The sequence below is a fragment of the Crotalus tigris genome, unplaced genomic scaffold, assembly GCF_016545835.1.
Source record: "Crotalus tigris isolate CLP2741 ecotype Arizona unplaced genomic scaffold, ASM1654583v1 scf7180000018354.2857554, whole genome shotgun sequence".
NCBI classification, from domain to species: Eukaryota; Metazoa; Chordata; class Lepidosauria; order Squamata; family Viperidae; genus Crotalus; species Crotalus tigris.
In genome coordinates, this window is record NW_024096961.1 from 2,716,254 (window position 1) to 2,735,247 (window position 18,994).

General features: G+C 40.2%; 1 protein-coding gene across 1 annotated transcript; it reads right to left on the reverse strand.

The window, feature by feature from the left end:
* Positions 1–1,640: 1,640 nt before the first annotated feature.
* Positions 1,641–8,037, reverse strand: MYOD1 (myogenic differentiation 1). Its single transcript, XM_039350811.1, has 3 exons — positions 7,160–8,037; positions 3,009–3,087; positions 1,641–2,534 (listed from the first exon to the last, which is right to left on the reverse strand). The coding sequence occupies exons 1-3, from the start codon at positions 7,706–7,708 to the stop codon at positions 2,275–2,277; spliced, it is 888 nt and encodes a 295-aa protein (XP_039206745.1). The 5' UTR covers positions 7,709–8,037; the 3' UTR covers positions 1,641–2,274.
* Between the last annotated feature and the right edge of the window lie 10,957 nt (positions 8,038–18,994).

The window sequence follows — 18,994 nt, forward strand, 5'->3', positions numbered from 1 at the left end:
CAGTCCCATGTCCTGGTTGAAAGTCTGCTTGAAGTGGGTTCTGAAAATCAGTATCATCCAAAGGTTCAGTGTGCAGCACAAGGTAACCATGGGTTGATCAGCCTCTTCCATCTTACCTCCTCCATGATGGTAGGTTAAGTATTAGGGGAGTTGAAGTCAGATCTATCTGGAAGGCACCAGACTATTCTTGGTACATTATTGTATGCCAGTACAAATAATATATGGGAGGACAGAAGTGGTACATGTGGCTATTAGCACAGCATTCTATATTTCGAAGGAAGAACAAGTTACTCAGAGCTGGTTTCAAGAAGCCAGTTTACTGGCCAGAAAAAGAACAGCTGCCTGGAAGTTATTTTCCTTGTCCCTGCCAGAAATAACATTTGACTCCAGCTGCTGGTTGCCCAGGAATTGTAGAGGGAAGATAATACGAATAAGGGCTATTCGGTCGTTTATAGCATCCCAGTCCAAGCCAGGCTGCTTATAAGAGAAATCCAGATCCAGCAGAGGATCTGGAAGAAGCATTGGCAACTACTGTCTTATGGACAAGAGGCTTAAGGAATAGAGGCCTCCAAAGACTGGGAAGACCCACCTGATGGCCAGCAGCATTTCGGGGGATCTGGAAAGCTTAGCCATCCAAAATAAGCAGTGGTTTTTAGTACAGCAGGAAGACCCAGGAACTGAGTAACTTTGGATTCAGAAGGCTAAGAAGTTCTCTGAATCCAAAGCTCTGAGAACTAAGCACTGGTAGAAAAGAAGCATCCAGGAAAAAAACCCCAATATGTGGTCAGTAATGGAGCACCGGACACAGCCTAAGTCCTCCAGAAAGACACAGAAAGCATCAGTTATTACTAGTAAAAGTACTACAGGGAGTAGGTGAGGAATTGGGAGTCTGGCTAAAAGCAGACCTCCACTTTCCAGCACAATCCAAGCAAGTCATAAAAATGAGTATAAGTTAACACAGGCTATGGAGGACCAGGCAGAGGCCAAAAGTCCCAATGGGGGCAGAATTCAAGTTAAAAGGGAAAATTAAAGAACAGGAATAAGGAGTACTGTAGAATGTACAGTGTAAACATATTGATAAAATAGGGCAGTGTGTAAGGTAATAGATATGAGAAAATAAAGCAGAAAACTAGTTGTAAAAAGAAGCAATTCTCTTAATGTTGTAAAAAAAATTGTATTTTTTTTAGTACCTTATAAAAAAATCTCATTTAGTGAGAATTGTGGGTCTCTCTGACTAGCGCCACCTCACAAAGAACCTAGGACAATAAGTGTCCTCTTGAAATATATAATAGATTTATTTTAGAAAGTATAGTTTCCCCTGCATTTGTTATAGCATTCCAGTAGTTTACCATGCAACATACAGTTTGTAGTTATCAAAATAGCGATACAGTAGCCATTTCTGCTTCTAAGCAAAAGCAGAATGTATTGATGATTGAATCTGTGGGACTGGTTTTACCATAAACCAGAGTATGAAGTCATGTGTTATAATACTGAAGTCAAGATCTGATGTGCAACTAAAGGCAATTTGAAAAGAGAGTGAAATTGCAGAAGCTTTCATATGTGACTTGACCAAACAGAATTAAAAATTATTTGTCGATATTATATTGGAATCCCTAGCTGAAGACAAATAACTCCAACCATTTTATAAATAAGGATCTTTATTTAGAATATTGTTGAAAACATTCTCAGCATCCATATTGTATAAATATATAAAGTTAAAGTTTGGCACAACAAACCAAGCAACATTAAATACATAACATTTTTATTGTTCTTTCCATGGAAACTTTTTTTTTTTTTGCAAAGTATACAAAATATTTGTTCTTTTTTTTTTAAAAAAAAAAGTGGTCCACAACCTTTTCTGCATATATGTGGATGTGATTATGGGGCGGGGGTTTAGATGGGGGGAATTGCAAAGAAAGGCAGCAATTCAGAATGCATTTGGCTGCTTAAGGTATACAGATAGTAATGGGAATTGAGGAGCCTATCCAGGACCTATAAGGATCCCTGTCCTTCGACCTTTCCACGGTAAAAACATTGGCCATTTCATGGTGCACAATTCTAAAAGACCTCTATATACAAATTAAATAGCTTTTGTTTATAACCAATAAATAAGTGCATTCTTGGAGTAATACAAGCATGGAAAAAAGGAATTATTAGATAGATTTGAAAGCGAGTAAAAAAAATATAGCCGTAAGTATTGTTCATTTTCAGTCTTGGAAATGCAGGTTTAAGTAGGATTGCTGGTTAAAAGAAAGCATTCGTCATATTTGCACTTCATAGCACTTGGTAAATACGATTGCTGGCACTGTTGTTGGCAGAGTCCTGAGGAACCTGAGTACATCTGGCTGGGGAGCTGGTTTGGGCTCCGGTATCACTCAGGCTGGCCCCTTCGTGGAGTGAACAAGGGCTCCCTTCAATCCCACTTTCAGCTGTGGGTAGAGCAGGACAGGGTGTGCTCTCTGTTGAAATCCGTTCCACGATGCTGGACAAGCAATCGAGGCTGGAAACGACTGAATTCTTCCCTTGCTTTGAATCTAAAGACAAGGAGATCCGTCAGTCCCAGGACAATACCAAGAAGCTATTTTTTGCAGGAGTCCTCACACGTACACAAACATGAACTACATATATTTTATATCATATACTGCTATTCAGCAGCCAAGTGAACCATTTCAGCTGAATACCTACACAGTTTCCCTACAGTTGCAAATTCGATGGACATTACAGTAATGGCACATAAGCCGGGAATAAATAAAGCTGGGAATACAAAAAGGGACCGTTTTAAAATTTATGCATTTATTTATTAAATTTATGTACTGCCCAGCTCACTGTTCAAGTCTAAGGTTATGTACCAAAAAAACCTGCTCATTTTGATCACCCGTGAAAATTAAATGCATGCAACTTAATCATCGTAACAGTATATTTGATAAAATGTATATGTGAATAAAGAAGTATCCAAAATATTATATATCTTAATTGAGAAGAATTTTTTTTAAAAGACAAATACTTACCACTAAGTGATTCTGAATAGTAGTTGCTGTCATAACTGCTCCTTCTGCGAGAACTGCAAGAAGGACCACTGTATTCCATCTGAGACAAAACCCAACAATACAAGGCATTCAGTCAGAAACGTGAACACAAATCTCGACTCAAAAGTTTAATGGTACTTTCATTTAGTGATAGATATGCAGCTCTTTATATATCAGATACCACACATTTTTCCTATCTATCTATCTATCTATCTATCTATCTATCTATCTATCTATCTATCTATCTATCTATTAGATATATGTAATATGTCTATAGTGGACACCTATCTATCTATCTATCTATCTATCTATCTATCTATCTATCTATCTATCTATCTATTTATCTATCTAATTTATATACCTACCTACCTACCTACCTATTACACACACATACACACAAATTTAACTTTAATTTAATGTCCACTAATCAGTGGACATTTGGGTAGAAACCCTCACCTAATGGAAGCAGTGCCTTTTATTACCATGCCAAATAGTGTTTATTATGCATTGTTTTGTTGTGATGATTGGTATTCTTTAATTTCATATTGTGGCCTCAACAAATTATTAAGAAAACAAACATTCCTTGTCTTCCAGAAGGCCACTAAGACCTGGATTTTCCTCCACAGGCATGGGGCGAGAAGGGAGGGAAGGTGATTCTGTGATGGGATTGTTACAGTGCTTGGTGGTTTTAAAGAGTCTATTTATATATCTATTGACTTTTAAAATTTATTTAATTGCACATCCAGAGGTATTTTATATACTATGAATGACCATATCTATGGAGAGTGGCCATGCACATTTTTTAAAAAAATTAATAAACAAAAGTTAACTACATATTTTTTATGAATGTGAAGTCCATGGTTCTGGCATTAGCAATAGCAATAACACTTAAGACTTATATACCGATTCACAGTGCTTTATAGCCCTCTCTAAGCATTTTACAGACTCAGCCTATTTGCCCCAACAATATGGGTCCTCATTTTACCAACCCCGAAAGGAAGGAAGGCTGAGTCAACCTTGAGCCAGTGAGAATCGAACTGCTGGCAGTCAGCAGAGTTAGCCTGCAATACTGCATCTGTGGAGCAGTATGCCACCACGGCTCTTAGAACAGGAGGAATTTTTTTTAATGGAATTCCAAATATTCATCAAAGTAGGGAAATTAAACTAGAAGAGAATGGTTAGTTGCATAGTGGCCAAGGATGATGCATGACTCATTTGTCTTTCCTTGTCAAATGATCTCTCCGGCAAGTCATAGCCTCTCAGGCTTCCTGTACTTTGATTAAATCCTCCAGAAGGCTCCTCCTATTTTAGATTGGGATATGTGTGCAGTCAGAAGTTTCAGAGCGACTGAGAGGTGTGTTAACAGCAATCCCCTCAGACACACTCCCAACAATAGAATAAAATCAGCTCAACAAAAGATGAAATATCAAGAAAACCCAAGTCCTGCTCCACATGTAACTCACTAAATCACACAGGAACAGATATTCTTTTTCAATCTAGCCTATCTCATGGGCTCCTTATTATGGGAACTAGATTCAGGGTGGAGAGAGACTCTCCTATGTTACCATGATGTTCCCCCTTTCAGGAGAAAAAATATCTCATGAACAATATATATATATTGGGAAGGGGGTTGGTAGACAAGTCTGTGAAATTACAAATCAAATTTTACTGCAGCATAATGCTAATCTTCACTTTTTTCCAAGTTGCTATTACATACATTAAAGCTCCTTATCATTGAAAGAAATCTCTAATGAATTACTTAGATCCACAGCAGTGTTATAAATTCTTGCCTAGTGAGGCTTCTTCCTAATTCACAGAACTCTTATGAATATTTACTGGAAAGTAAGTTCCAAAGAAGACAGGATGGCCCTTAGAAAATAATTTAGAGGATCCATTGGCAAGTAATGCTTTTCTTCTAGAAAAGCTTTGAACTAGCATGTTTTAATGAGCATCTTTCAGTGAAGGTTCTCCAGATATGAGCAGATTCAGAAGTATTTACTTTGGATTGCTCCATTCCGGAGGAAGTGAATGAGGTCAGGGTGTAATTTTAACTGCTATCCACCATCTCAAAAATATTAACTTTAGGATATATAGCTGCATAGCTAGGGAGAAGGGGTGATGTATCTTTGGGCAAGCAAGATGAGAATGTTCCATTTAATGTACAGGATAAAGTATGCATTTTCCCCAGTGATTAAATTTCATAATCACTGGGGAAAATCATATAGTAATTATATTTGTTCCAAGAAAAAAACACCACAGGGTTCATTTTACTGCAAGGACAGCGGGAGTTGAATTTCAGAAGCTACAGATTGAATTTCGTACCACAAATCCTCTAGAGCAGAAAGAGCAATACTTAAAGTTTGTTCCCTAACTGTTTGAAGCAGCATTTTGTAAGTGACTCTCTCTCTCTCTCTGTGTGTGTGTGTGTGTGTGTGTGTGTGTACATTTACATGCAAGTGTGCCTTTGAGTCAATTCTTGACAATTCCATGCAGTATTTTATTTTGGAAGTGGCTTGCCACTGCCTCCTGCTTAGGGCTGAGACAGAATGACTGGCTCAAGATCACTCAGCTGGCTTCATGCCTGAAGCAGAATTCAATCTCCTGGTTTCTAGCTTATTGCCCTAACTAATATACCAATCTGGATCTCTTGTTGAGGATGTTTCAAAATTGTATATATTTTTCTTTTGAGCTGGAGCCACCAAAGAAGCTTCTGTTGAAGGGCAACCCATTACTTGATTTAAATAAATAAATGTAGTTTAGGAAACACATCTACTTGAAGTGAAATCTCACCAGTTTAGTGGGTGCTCATTCCTTAGAATGCAACCTCACTAATACAACTATGGCTGGATGGGAAGATAACTTGGAACTAGAGTTAAAAGCAGAACGGTGAAACAATTTATTCCATTAATTTATTCCAACCACTGACACATAGGAATTTCCATATCAAATTCCTCCTGTCTCCACCCTAATTCCTGAGGGAACAAATAGTCCAAGCTGGGATTAAGAAGCAGACCTCCCCTCCCTTTTTTTACTCAAGGTTGAGAGCGCCAAAAAAACTTTCCTATGGACCCTTTTCTCCTCTTTCTCTCGGATTAGAGACTAAGCCTGCTTCAGCACCAGAACAGAGCATTCCCTATTTTCCCTGACATAAGCATGAACAGAAACTGATCCTCTTTACCAAGGAATCAGAGGGCACTTGCAGACAGATGGCTCTAACATGGCCCATCAAAAGGCACCTCAGAATGATTATAAGCTTTCTCCTTTGTCCTGGAAAGAAAAAATACATGCAGAGAAAACCTGAGAGAATGCATATTGACTAACCATATCTCCTCCTGAACACAGACTAAGCAACAAGTCTTCCTACTACTACTGTCAGTAGCTACCACTTCCAGAAAGGCATGCTACCACTTGCAGCCTTAAGAAGCTTTTTAGGAAGCCAAGACTAGAAGTTGGGGTTCTCTCTGCCACCTGGGGACCATGTTTTCTGAAAAAGCCATGAAAGCAGGCTGTATTCCAGTATTTGAGGGCTGCCACAAAGAGGGAGGGTCAAACTATTTTCCAAAGCATCAGAAAGCAAGACAAGAAACAATGGTTGGAAACTGACTAAAAAGAGAAGCAACCTGGAATTAAGGAGAAACTTCTTAACAGTGGGGACAATTAACCAATGGAACAGCTTGCCTTCAGAAATCGTGGGCGCTCCATCACTGAAGGTTTTTAAGAAGAGACTAGACAGTCACTTGTCTGAGATGGTATAGGTTCTCCTGCTTGGCCGGGAGGCTGGACTAGAAGACCTCCAAAGTCCCTCCTATACTATCCTATCCCTGCCCCCCCCCCCCACCGCCAAATGATTCTGGGGTTTGGGTTGGCGAAGACAGAGTTGAGGCCAACCACAGCTTTCAGGGCAATCCGTTTCAGGCCACAGTTTCTCATCTTTAAGATGGACTGTCAAGACATATGGAGAAGCTGCTCTCGTGGACTGCCTGTCTTCCTACCCTATTCAAGGCAAATAGCAATAGACTTATATACCGCTTCACAGTGCTTCACAGCCTACGGCCCCTCAACAATCTGGGTCATCGTGCAGACCGAAGTATCCCCGATCAGTGGCGGCGGCTTGCGCCAGTGCGCAGACTCACCATGCCGTCGGAGCAATTGGAGCGGGGGCTGGAGGCGTCGGAGTCGCCGCTGTAGTGTTCCAGGACCGGGTAGTAGACATCCTCTTGCTCCCGCAGCAGCGCCTGCAGGCTTTCGATGTATCGGATGGCGTTGCGCAGGATCTCCACCTTGGGCAGGCGCTGGTTGGGGTTGGTGGACGTGCAGCGCTTGAGCGTCTCGAAGGCCTCGTTGACCTTGCTGAGCCGCCTCCGCTCGCGCATGGTGGCCGCCTTGCGGCGGTCGGCATTGGTGGTCTTCCTCTTGCAGGCCTTGCAGGCCCAAAGCAGGCAGCGGCCGGCCTGGTGGTGCCCGCTGGGCGCCCGGATGTGCTCGTCCTCATGGCCGTGGTGATGGTGGTGGCTGTGCTCGTCGGCCTTCAGCAGGCCTCCCACGTGCACCAGCCGCGGGTCCAAGTCTTCGAAGAAGTGCATGTCCGACGTGTTGAAGCAAGGGTCGTCGTAGAAGTCGCCGGCGGGCGAGAAGGAGCAGAGGGAGCCCTCCGTCAGCTCCATGTGGCCTAGGACGTCCATGGAAGAGTGGTGGCCGCCGGGCTCCCTACCCGGACAGACGGCGGCGGGCTTTTCCTAGCGCCGAGGAGGAACTGGAGGGGGGCGCAGGGGTGGGCTCCGAGGCCAAATGACCCGCCGAGAGAGAGCCAGAGAGCGCGGGAGGCGGCTTCAATCTCGCTTCCAGCTTCTTTATCCCCCCTTTTCCCCTTTCCGCGGCCGCTCTGCCTGCCTGGAAGCAAACGGCAGGCCCTTCCCGATGCCATCCCGCCAGGTCTCCTCGTGGCTCTATTTATCCCGGAGAGGAGGCTGGCCGTTCCTCCGCAGCCACCTCTGCCCCCACCTGCCGGCCTATCCCCTCGGGCCTCGCAAAGCCGGTCGCCCTGAGCGGGGCTGTCTCCAAGTGGGCGGGAGGGGGAGAGGCGAGAGGCCGCGCCGTCGTGATTGGACGGCTGGCCGGAGAGACGCCCGTCCGAAGAGAGTCGGAGAAACGTGGCCCTGTTTGGGGGAGGGGAGGGGGCAAATGTCAAACCCCTGTCGGGGAATGGGCCGGAATGGGGGTCGAAATCTGCCTAATACACCCGTGATCAGAAGGGAGGCGATGCTTGTCTCGGTTTCCGTTCCGTTTTCAATGCGGTGCTTTTAGTCTTTGTCCACCTCTTGGAATAATTTGAGAAAGGGAATAAATGCAGCAATGTAATAAGAGCCGGTTTTGGAAACGAATAGCCTTTTATTCTTTTTATTATCTTTCCCCTCTCCCTCTCTCTCCGTAAGGCAATTCATCATTTTACCTTGTCAAAACGTTACACTCTGAGCTATCTACTGAATGGTAAAAAAAATAATAATCTACTGTACTAATCTTTGAGACCACATCGAATTTATTTTAATTTGTTTCCAGGATCGCGAAATCACCGAGGCCTGATAGTTAAATCGAAAGGGTTTTGGGAGCCGATTTATAGGGATTTCCCCAGGTTGGAAAATGCCAATATCGCTGTTTTTTAATTGGGAAGAGGCTTCTGGAGGATTTCCCTATCGAAGCCGTCGTAGTTTTGAAACTGCTTTAATCTGTTTTACACCTGTCGCTCCTTTTAATTGACCTATCTATGAAGCACGACGGTGATCCGGCTTGTAATGTTCGATCGCAAGATTACGTTTCTTTAAACGTGGCCATCGGTTGCTCTTGGGGGCTGTAACAGCTTTGGGTATTTTTTTTTTCAACCCTGTTTTTATATTTCAATGCATACGAGTGAAAATCTGTTTTCGTTGGAGGCCATAATGCCTTTTCGTTATTAAATATTCTCGCTCTAGTTTTTTTCGATTCAACATTTTTTTATTTCACGGGTGGAAATGAAAGACGCACATGCGCCTCATCGGGAAATCCGTAGGTTTCCGTCGTAGCTGCTCGGAAGGAGAATTTGATTCCGTATCTGTTTTTCGATTTCAACTATCGTGAGAAGGGAAGGCGGATAAAAATCAAGTATTTTTCTATTGCTCTCCCCAACCCGCCGCTTTCGGATAATAACGAGCCATTAAAAAGAAACCGGATCGCCGTCCCTGCAGGATTGCGATCTATACACCTTGCCGTCCGTGGGGACAAATTGGAGGCAAGATTTTGAAGCGGGTCGAGGTATCGTCTTCTTTCCGTCAGCCTGAAAGTTTTTCAAGACAACCCGCGGCATTCATTGCTTTACGAGTTTATTTTACTCTAGCTTATTTTGAATCGCCGGGATCAGAATCGCGGCTCTCCAGAGCTACGAGTAACTTAAAAGAATACTTAGACCGACAGAAAAAAAAAAAAGAGTTAGGAGCACCGCGATAGGAGTTACTGAACTCCAATGTCTGATGGGAAGGTTTTGCGGCTGGCAGTTCCGTTTAAATTGGAGGGGGCTGCGAAATCGGATTTGAGCAAGGGCGAAGGTCCTTTAGATGCTTTAAAAAAGGGGAGGGGGAGGGGATTGCTCATGATTGGTGACATTCAGCCCACCCACGAAATCGTTGCAAGGGTAAGAAGACCCCAGCCGACCAGCAAGGGGTGGGAAAAGCGGTTCCGAAGGCCAAAAAGTGGAGAGGCTGGAGCGGAGTAGCTCTCCCTCGCCAAGGCAAATCCCTCGGGCCGGATTAGTAAAAACGGAGAGGAGAGGACGCGGTGTTTATCGTCAACCTCCTCTCTGGAGCATCTACTTTGGGTGGGCAGAATTTGACAACTTCAGTCCTACTTAACGTTTATGCCTCTGATTGCTATTCCTTTGCACTCAGCTCTTAAAAAATATATACTCGGCTGATTCAAGAAGGCCAGTTTCATGCTGCCCAACAAGGTTTGCAAACTTGATGCCTGGCACCTAATCGCTGGTGACCATCCCCAGCTTAGCTGGACCTTTGGGGAGTTGAAATGGAGGGTATCCGCGCTTTCCTTTGGGAAGGAGAGCCCCGAAAGGCTTGCCTGAGCTGATCTGGCATTCTGAAGGAGCGGGGGACCCTCGTTTTTAGCCTTCCGGAGAAGGAATATTTGCTCATTGACAATGCTGCAGCTACCAGAAAGAAGGATCTGTTGTATCTGTTGTTTTAAACAGGGGAAAACTAAATAGATGGTGGACGTTTCTAAATCTTGACACCAGGTTGAGATGTACTCAACATTTTTCAGAAACACGCAAATGATGGACTAATTAAGAACATGTTTTATTGTGATTACTTAGAAATACCTTTCACTGTGCAGAGTGGGGTTTACTTCTTTATAAATAGATATACTCAACAAAGTTAAACTGAGTTGAAAGCATCTCCTTACTTTTTTATTCTCCGGTGGCCAACAGGATTCTAATCTATATGGTCCCATATGTAATGCGTTGTATTCCTACACTAGTATATACTGTATATAGTGGCAGTGATCATATATTTCAGAAAGTACTTCCATTATATCCGTTCATCATCCTTGGTGATGTTGGCTGGAGTTTATGAGAATTATAATCCAAAATAGTTTGAGATATTTTGCTGACAAGTTCTGACAAACTGTTTTTCTAAGAATCCATATCTACATCCAGAAAGAGAGATAAATAGACAGTGCATTATTCAACTCTCAATTTTGAGAGTTGAAGTCCACACATCTTAAAGATGACAAGGTTAGCAAACACGTCATTACAGTATAATACAGTCATGGGTATACAGTAATTACTTATTTCACATAACTGGTAAACAGCAACAAACAGCAAGACACAGACTAACCTTTCTACTTTTTTTCCTTGTCTTTTGATACAGCACAATTATGAATAAATAATTGTTGCCACAGATATTTTATATAGCTGTTATATGAACAAGCATAGCTTTGTGATCATGTCAATCTGTTGGGAAAATTCTATATATAAAACAAGAAAGCTAAGCTAAGTTTAGATGTGATTAGTACTTGGATGGAGGACTACCTGGAAATCCAAGGGTCAAGGACTAGATTGGGAAATTAAAAACTATTCTGAAAAATAAGGATGACGAGTCACTGTTACACTGCAGCCCAGAAAACTATCTGGAGGTACCCATGAAATAATCGGGAACTAAACTCAACTTGGAAGACTTTCATCACTCTGATGATCTTTTAACAGGGCTTCAGGAAGCATTATAATAAGTGTCCACTAGAGGATGCTCTCTCTATATTGATCTTGAATCATATTAAATGGTGATTTTTCTTTTTCTGCATAACGTTGCTTTCAGTCGTACCTGGAGTATTAAAATATATACATAGCACTATTTGGTTTCAAAGGTGCCCTGTCTAGTTTCTAGATAACCCAGATCCATATTATTCAAGTTTCAGTTGAGCATTGCGACTAGATTTCTCTTAATGCTAATTATCTCCTAAGGTTAATTATCTGAAGGGAGAAACCAGAGGTAAACCCCAGATCAAATCAGACAGCCCTTCTACCACCAGCTTTCCAGTTAGCTGACAATCAAGTGATTCAAGATCTTCTATTTCTCATCTTTCTATAAAACTAAAGTAAAATGAATAAAAATTCTGGAGCAGCACAAGAGATCTTGCTAGTTTATAAAACAGAAATGCATACCTAATTCATAAGGTTAAATAATAGTGAAATGGTTTAATGTTTATAAGAATCCCAGGAAGGCAAATTATAAAAAAAATCTATAAAGATTTGGTAGCATGATGCTAATATTTGGGTACTTAGTGTTCCTCTTAAGGGCAGAGTTTTATACAAGGGAAAATAAAAAGATAAGGCAGTCTGTACTGGCCCATCACATCAATCTGAATTTCCAGAAACCCTTCCACAAATCCTGATTTGATAATCCCATCTTAATTTCTTGGCTACAATATTGAATTGCCATGCTATTGTCCTGGACATATGTTCAATATCCCCGTCTAGCTTAGAGAGCTGAGATTTCCTTGTAATCTCCTAGCTATCCATTACTTGAGCCTGGCGCTGCTTAGCTTCTTTGAAGATTAAACAAAATCAGCTAGGTGCTACTACTGATAGTGATGTTAAAAATACATTATTCCATATTCAAGTAAATATGCCCTTGAGTCACCTCAATTCTTGGTGACTATATCGTCACACTCATGTGGTTTTCTTGGCAACCATAAATGTTTTTATTAGAAATATGAATACATGTCCTTCTCCTTAGATTATGTCATATTCCCTAAATTTATAATTCTAAACTATATAGAGTTGCTACCCTATATCAAATGTTCAGTTTACTCATAACTATGAATAGTATTTGACCAGTCTATGTCTTAATGAAACATAGTAAATAAAAAAAATGGAAAGATTGTGGGCAAAATACATGGGAATAGACTGCCACTATAAATAATATTTCCAACATTAAATGACTGTAATGGTACTCATAAAATGGGATTTTACATAGTTCACCAATTTTCCATTTATGGTCTATCCCAAATATGGCTTGGATTCCCCAACCCACCAGCACAGATTTAGGACAATGTACAGAAATTTTGGGGAACATATCAAAAATTTGTTTCAGCACTAAGACAGTATCTATCAGCAGAATAATACAACATCTATCTGCTGCATTTATGAAAAAAGATTTTCATGACTCAATTAATACATTGATGAAAGATGTACTCAAAAATCTTATATGAGGGGAAGCTTTTGTCTCATATCTTGATAATGTTTATGGGCCATCAAGTTGTTGTCAACTGTTAGGGACCACATAGATATGTCTCCTCCATCACAATCTATCCCTGGTCTTTCAATGGTGGATTCAGTAAATCTATCTACCTTGCTGCTGGTCATCCTCTTCTTCTATTTTCTTCTAACTTTCCCAAAATAAGAAGCTTCTCCAGAGAAGTCTTCACATAATGCATCTAAAGTAATATAATTTGACTCTGGTCATTTGTGCCTCTAGATTGATTTGCTTAATGATCTATTTGTATAATTTCTTGGCTGTCCATGATATTCTCAGGAATCTTCACCCACACCAGATTTCAAAAGGATCAACACTCTTTCTATCCCACTCTTTCAAAGTCCAACCTTTACTTCCATAGACACAATTCACAAAAGAAGTTATTTAAAGCTACTTAACTGTAATACTTGGACAGCTGTTGGTAATGTTACCAGTTGATTTTTGGAAACAGTGGATTTTTTTTAAGTGCAGAAAATATAGCTACTAAATGTATTCTTATTGACATCATTGGCAACTTCAATGATTTTTTGTTAAACAAACCAATTAATTTTGCCACTTCTGCTAGTTCCATCATTTTCACGAACCACTCCATCATTGTGGATATATCTGTTTTTGTGCATATATTATTAGTCTTACAGCAGTGGCCTTTTTTAAAACAGGCTTTAAAAACAAGTCAAGATGGTGGCTGCAATCACATAATAAATATCCCATCCCTTTATATGTGTATACACATGTAAAAAAGGGGGGCAGGGCTTTAATTGTACAGGTACATCTGCCATCTTGATTTTAATAATGTTAAGAAATTTTGCCTCTGGATCTCCCCACTCATCTATTTAGGTCGAGTTTATCAATACACTGGTAGAATCTGGTTTATCGGTTATCATACATTCATACATCACCTACAATCAGGAGTCTCCCCCCCCCTCTCTCGTGTGTGTGTGTTCATTCCATTTTTCTCCACAACAATTTTGTTAGGTATGATGTGCTGAAAAAGAGTAGGCAAAGGCCAAAGGCTTCCCAAGAATTCCCGTGGCCAAAGGTGCACTTAATTCTGGGTTTCCTAATTCCTAGTCCAGCACTATATCACTGATAAAATACATATACACAAAGAATACCCCCCCAAGGTTTTTTTCCCAACCATCTTTAGCTTAATGGGCCCTCTCTGGTTTGCCAGGATTTAAGGATTTAGCATTTCCCTGCATCATTTGGTACAATGACATGCCCAATAAGAGAGCCAATAACTACAGAAGATTTCAAACTTCAAGAAGGCAACTGGACAAAGCAACTAAGGTCTGAAGAATATTTACGTCTGAAGAACAGAAAGAGATTCATACTAAGTTCCACCAAACACACAACAGCCGTTTCCAGCTGTAGGCCACAAAGCTGATTACTATATTAATCTTGTTCTTCATTGTTTTCTGTAACAAAATAGTTTCGATATTCTTAGAATATTATCAGTTTAAACTGATATACAGTTCTTATATTTAACCAGACCATTGTTGTCAGTTTCCCCTATCTCTTTTCAGAAATAATGTACTGTAGCGACAGCTGAAAGATGTTGTCACAGCTTCCTACCACTTGATCCCAGTCAGTATTTTTTTCCCTTTTCTTTCATGGATTGGCACTGATGATTGCATTCTGTTAATTTTCAATTTGGTGTGGATGATTTCTGAACTTTGCCTCATCCTTTCCATTCCTTCCTGGCCATCTATGTCTAGTTACTCTGAACCACTGTTTCCTGCACCTCCCAAGTATCATAATGAGCTAAATCTGTTAAAAACTGAATCTCTACTAGTCACATATCCATGCTGTCACCAACCAAGTTGGTGCATGAGAATTCAAAATTAAAGAACAAAAAGAAGTTAACAAAGGAGGCCTCCATAAAGGGAATGGAGTAAAGGAACTTAAAGAGGGTCAATCAATCAGAATTAGAGCTGGAAGGGACTTTGGAGGTCTTCTAGTCCAACCCTCTCTGCTCGAGCAGGAGGCCCTATACCACGGGTCGGCAACCCGTGGCTCTGGAGTTGCATGTGATAGCAGTGTTCCAATACCTCGGGGGTTGCCACAAAGAAGAGGGAGTCAAGCTATTCTCCAAAGCACCTGAAGGCAGGACAATAAGCAATGGATGGAAACTAATCAGAGAGAGAAGCAACCTAGAACTAAGGAGAAATTTCCTGACAGAACAATTAACCAGTGGAACAACCTGCCTCCAGAAGCAGTGAATGCTCCAACACTGGAAGTTTTAAAGAAGAGACTAGACAACCATTTGTCTGAAATGGTATAGGGTTTCCTGCCTGAGCAGGGAGTTGGACTAGAAGACCTTCAAGGTCCCTTCCAACTCTATTATTATTATAAGAAGTTTTTTAAAAGGCAGAGCCATAATTCACTCAGATTTCCAAGTGAATGTTCAGAGGCTGTCGCTAGAAGATCTCATTGCCATCTGGAAAGTTGTATTGAGGGGAAGGGTTTTCTGAACACAAAATAGCCCTGCCTCCTGAAATAAATACATATCAGAGGGAATCTTGTACACAACACACACACACACACTTTAAAGACTTTTAAGAATAACTGACTTCAGCTTTCCATCCTTGCCCAATACTTTCAGAGCTGTACATGTTATTTTCAAATAATTCACATTTACATATTTCTGCAGGAGTCTGAAAAAGATGCAATCACTTTAAGATGGAGTCATTAAAGTAGTGGGTCCTTATTGTGATTTAGAAGCCATAAAATAAGATGTCCTTGCATAAATAAATGGCTCCTATAGGGTTCAAAATACTTCTTCTGAATCATTTTCAAAATGTATACTGCTGAGCTAATTATTTTATTGATTGCTTTTGAAAGAATTGGGACTTCAGGAAGAACCCCCCTCCTCCCCAAGTGACGGACTAAATTCTCCATCAAGAGGAATTATCTGATGCCAGGAGTTACAATTTAGCTCATACAGACATACAACTCTTCTTGCTATGGTTTAGTTTGTTTCAAGCCTTCCAGCTCAATTCAAAACATCAGCATAATCTGCAGGTTGCCTGAGGTGTCACTATACAACTGTACACTAGTGTGCTGATGATATCTCACTCCAAACTGATGTGGTCAGTTATCCATTAGTTGCAGCCAGAATTGGCAAAATTGGAGCCAAGAATGTTTCTCCTTCTCCTCTCAATGGCTTCATGCACATGTGAAGTAACATGGAAAAGAAGATTTGGTACTATGGAGCATCCAATACAGGAAAACCCAAGGATTTGACTACTTGTCCCTCATAGTTGCTGTATGGAACTGTCCTCTCAGAAGTGGAAATATCATTTCTTTTACTTTCTTATTTGCTGCCCTCTGTAGCTCAACAAAAGGATCAGCTCTACCATGAGACACAATCAGGTCATCTCAAGTTTCAGATTTTAAAATTTCACAAGTGATCAAAGCATTCTTATTTTTTTTAATTATTTTATTTGTATTGCATCAGATTGGAAAAAGGTACTACAGTGTCTCATGTGCCAAATAACTGGCTAATTTTGGTACTGTTCTATTTGACCTTGATAATTATAAATGTAATTCATTTCTCAGTATTGTTCAAGTTCAAGTTAATTCAGGAAATTAAATAGATACAGAGGTGGGTAGAGAAGGAAAAGTACCTTAAACCGGTAGATAAGTGACAAATAAGTGGGCACCTTGAATCTTCTTGGCTACAATTTTGCCAATTCTGGTGGCAACTAATGGACAACTGACCATTTCAGGTCCTAATTTGAACTGACCTTTAACTGCTTTAATTGCTTTAAAATTAAATTGTGTTTGACTATGAATTTGTGTTGACTGGACTGGAGAATAGTAAGATAGTCTTTCTACCCTTCAAGAATTTCCTGCTTTCCTGCTTCATTCCTTTTCCTCATTGGGAGATAAGCCAATCTCACAGGAGATAAGTAAAACCAAACTTTCTTAGAAAAGGAAATATAAAATATAACTCCCCTATTTTTAACTATAAATATAATAATTTGGAGTACATATACTCACAGATTTTCAATATATAGTGACACTGCTTACATGCATTGAAACAACCAGTACTTAATAAATTAATTTTAAAACAATACCATAATTTTTAATAAAGCTTTAAAGATTATTTTCTGAAGATAATCAGATTAAGCCACTAAAATTTCATGGACTGTTTGCTTACAGAACACCAGCCTTATTGGGATACTTGACACCCAGGTGTTTTAAGTGTCCTTAGGGATATATATGAACTGGTTTAGATCCCCAAGCTTACTCTTGGTTTTATAACAATGAATGACCAGGCCATGCAGGAGACAAATAGCAGATAGGATTCACTGGTGGGTTTTTTTTTTTTTTATTCTGCCGGTGTCAAGAATAAAGCTTGAAGCCATACTGACACTGGGCCATTTTTTCACACACATTACATTATTTCTGAGACAATCACAGGAAATGCTACTTAATAAAAACTTCAGGAATTTCTTCTACCAGATACTCTGGCCATCAGACTGATATTAATATTCGGGGAAAAGAGAATACATAGTTGCTGTTTTTTACTCAAGCACCCATGCAAACTTGCTGTCTCTTTCCAAGTTTTACTTTGTCTTGAAAGATGGTTGCTGTGTTCGTTTTCTGGATTAGTTACCGCATCTCCACTTGGCACAGAAAATGTGCAGCTGCTCTCCAAAGCTCATTTTTATGGTACAGAAAGGTTTCCCTCCCTTGTTTCTTCTTTAGTCAAAGGCAGAGGGAAAGACTTATGAATCACTAGATTTGTAATAGTTTTAGGTGGTTAGAATACTTTTGTATAGGGAAAAATATAAATGGATTTAATTGAGCAAACTAAGTATATTGTTAATGCTCTGACTCTAAATGACTTTGTGCATGGCAGGTGAAATTGCAACCTTTCCTCTTACTGTTTCCATATATTAGTTCATTTTTCTCCCTTGTATTAAAATTTAAAAATGTGAACTACCATTTTGTGAGCTGTTAGATATGTCAGCTTACTAAAATATTCAGTAGTTTCTATTCAAAAGCTATAGAGAGATCAGTCAAGCTCAATTACCACTGAGTAGGAGCCATGGTGGTGCAGTGGTTAGAATGCAGTATTGTAAGCTGACTCTGCCACTGCCAGGAGTTCGATTCTGACCAGCTCAAGGTTGACTCAGCCTTCCATCCTTCAAAAGTTGGTAAAATGAGGACCCAGATTGTTGGAGGCCATATGCTGACTCTGTAAACTGCTTAGAGAGGGTTGTAAAGCACTATGGAGTAATATATGTCTGCTGTTGCTACTGCTACTACAGATCAGAAGCAAGTTTATGAACAAATATATTGTAGTCTTGTGTTATAAGAACAAGTGTGTTCCTATTTACACTATGATTCCAGTTTGCCTTCTCAATAAAGCCAGGTTGAATATTTTCATCAAACACTTTATTCTTGGTTCACTTCCTTTCTCAGCATCTCAGCGATGCTCATTGTAAAAGGAGAACTATGTTAGTCTATATGGCAAATTAAAACTGTGTTAGTCAACCTCAGCAACTTAAAACTATATGAACTTTTAATTTCCAGAATTCCTCAGCCTGTGAATGTTGATACACACTGGTCTGTGGTAACAAAAGATCAGAAAAAGTCTGGTAGCCCTTATCCAATTAACAACTTTTATTATTAAAAGGTATATATTTCTGGGAGCTGAAGCTCACTTCATCAAATGTGAGGTCATTTCATCAACTATACTCCTGTCACAAACCATACCAAGTAGTGAGTACTCATAGGAAGGTGCTTTGTTGTATTCCAGAGAGGCAAGATAATGAATACGTTTCAAAAGCACCAGACTCCAAATATTTTGGTTGAACCTGTCAGTTACCTTCATCACCATGATTATAGTATATAAAACAGTCCAGTCAAATCTCACAGATACCTCTTTGATCCATAAGGACTCCTACAGTTTGGGGTAATAAGCATATCATGAAAAGCCAGGAGAACAAGCCATTGTTCCTTTGCCTATATTAATTTTTGAAAGCAAAGGTCCTGATTCCGTTGGTTTAAAGCTTGCATGGATACAGTGTTTGGGATCCCATGGTATTCAGCTGTGATGGAATGTAGCCTGGATTCCCAGAAGGGAGGGAATACTTTCCAGAGGAGCAAGAGACAACTCAGTTCAGATAGTTCATGTGAGAGAAAGAGAGGGAAGACAGCTCC

Coding starts and splice junctions, on each gene's coding strand:
- MYOD1 (XM_039350811.1), bottom strand. CDS start 7,708: ATGGACGTCCTAGGCCACATGGAGCTGACGGAGGGCTCCCTCTGCTCC. Junction 3,088..7,159: donor CCAATTGCTCCGACGGCATG/GTGAGTCTGCGC, acceptor GTTTTGTCTCAG/ATGGAATACAGTGGTCCTTC. Junction 2,535..3,008: donor CTATTCAGAATCACTTAGTG/GTAAGTATTTGT, acceptor CCTTGTCTTTAG/ATTCAAAGCAAGGGAAGAAT.